Source organism: Aplysia californica, unplaced genomic scaffold (assembly GCF_000002075.1).
Source record: "Aplysia californica isolate F4 #8 unplaced genomic scaffold, AplCal3.0 scaffold00219, whole genome shotgun sequence".
In the NCBI taxonomy this organism is placed as follows: Eukaryota; Metazoa; Mollusca; class Gastropoda; order Aplysiida; family Aplysiidae; genus Aplysia; species Aplysia californica.
The window spans coordinates 393,493-395,272 of NW_004797489.1; the positions used below are offsets into that span (position 1 = coordinate 393,493).

At 37.8% G+C, this 1,780-nt stretch overlaps 1 protein-coding gene across 1 annotated transcript in view; it reads left to right on the forward strand.

Annotated features, from left to right (window-relative positions):
- LOC101854260 (dual specificity tyrosine-phosphorylation-regulated kinase 4) overlaps positions 1–1,780 on the forward strand; it is a gene marked incomplete in the record, with an annotated part of 36,037 nt that overhangs the window by 21,690 nt on the left and 12,567 nt on the right. The window contains 1 exon segment of the mRNA XM_035970093.1: positions 595–731. Coding sequence (XP_035825986.1) covers positions 595–731 — 137 coding nt within the window.

The following is a 1,780-nucleotide window of genomic DNA, read 5'->3' on the forward strand; positions in this document are numbered from 1 at the left end:
CCCACCACCACCACACAGACACCCTTGCGTATTTTCTACATCGCAGTGACACAGTGTGTAGGACGTCCATCTGTTGAAGACCGACACTTATCTCCTCAATAGTGGGTGACCAACTTAGACTTAGACAATTTCAACTGTTTATACTGGTATGCTTCCCTGGAAGTTGAGGTTGTTTCAGAATGCTCACATGTCTGCTAGGGTAGTAGTGTAGATCGCTTCCCGGCCTTTTGGCTAAGATCAAAGGTGGTATCTGTTCTCAGCTTCTCCCCCGGCCTTGTGCCCTGTGGTTTAGCGAGGCAGATACTGCCCAAGAGACGGAGAAATCTGCCCCTCTTTTTCTTCATCGAGTGAACGGTCATCGTCCATAATATAAAATAAATTTTTTTTTTTTAAAGTATAGATTGTGAAGCGCATAGAGCTTTCTGTTGAGCGGGGATTTGCGCTATACAAATTCTATCTATATTAATTATCTATTATCATTTACTTGTATCGTCTTCTGCACTCTGGGCATCTGTGGTCTTCGAAGGCATTAACCCTTTTCCCGCTCTTTTCTCCTAACATTTCCTTTTCCTCTGGTGTGTATTAACCCCTTAGGTACTACACGACCACCTTGTGTACCGATACGAGATCCTGGAGGTGCTGGGCAAAGGGTCTTTCGGTCAAGTGGTCAAGTGCTACGATCACAAAACTGACGGGATGGTAGCGGTCAAGATAATTCGAAACAAGAAGAGGTACAAGAACGCACATAATGGTTATGGAACTCGGCACTTGGCCAAGAGTTATGACTGTTTAAGAACTTACTAGGCAGTTATGGGATGCTGTGCAAGTCATCTGTGTTAGCTTTTCTCTCTTTTTTCCTCTCTTTATATTTTTACTGACATGCTTGCAACATTAAAAAATTACCTATTTGTCTGTTTGAACAAGTAGTTGCTTAAACTAAACCTCCTAGCTTGTTTTTGTTTTACTGTACCTTTTAGACACATATATAGTTTGATTTCCCTTCCTTATGTAAACGCCATGAACCAAATAGCTGATCTTTGTCTATAATTTCCCTTACTTATTTCTTGCCACTAACAAAGGTTTGTCATTTCGTTTGACACTCCAGTCATCATTTATTTTGTTGGCTTTCCGATATTTTAGGAACCTGTTGAAACAAAATATTACGTAAGCAGTTCGTATTAATATTATAAGCCCTAAGCCTAGACAAAAATAGTGAGCTACTTATCCCGATATCTAGCCCAGAGGATTGTTCTAAAGATACTTAATGCTAAAGAGGATTATTGCCTTGTAAACAATACTTAATGCTTTACAATATTACAATTGTAATGCAAAAAGCACTCACTGTTTCAGAGGATTCTTAAGAATATTATTTAATGGGACAACGAATTATTGTACATAACACTTTAAAAAAAAAAATGTTATAATGTTCAGCTGTCAATAACGTAGAATCTCTCTTCCCCAATCACAGTAATAGTAATATCGTTGTAACTGCTGTCATTAGCAAACCTCACTTTTTCCATCTTTGTTTTATTCAACATTAACTTGAGTTAGCACACCTCAAATATATACTCATACTGCTATTTGTTCCGAAAGTCACTAGGTCCAATACACTTTGTTATTAAATACTATTTTATGCCTTTTTATTTTGAAGTATGCAGCAATATTATATGTATGGAGATTCAGGCCGAGTTGTAAAATATAACTACGGGAAAACAAATAGTCGATGTTGTTTTGTTTTTTTTCTCAAACAACAGCTCACTAAATCACTCTCTCCACCTTT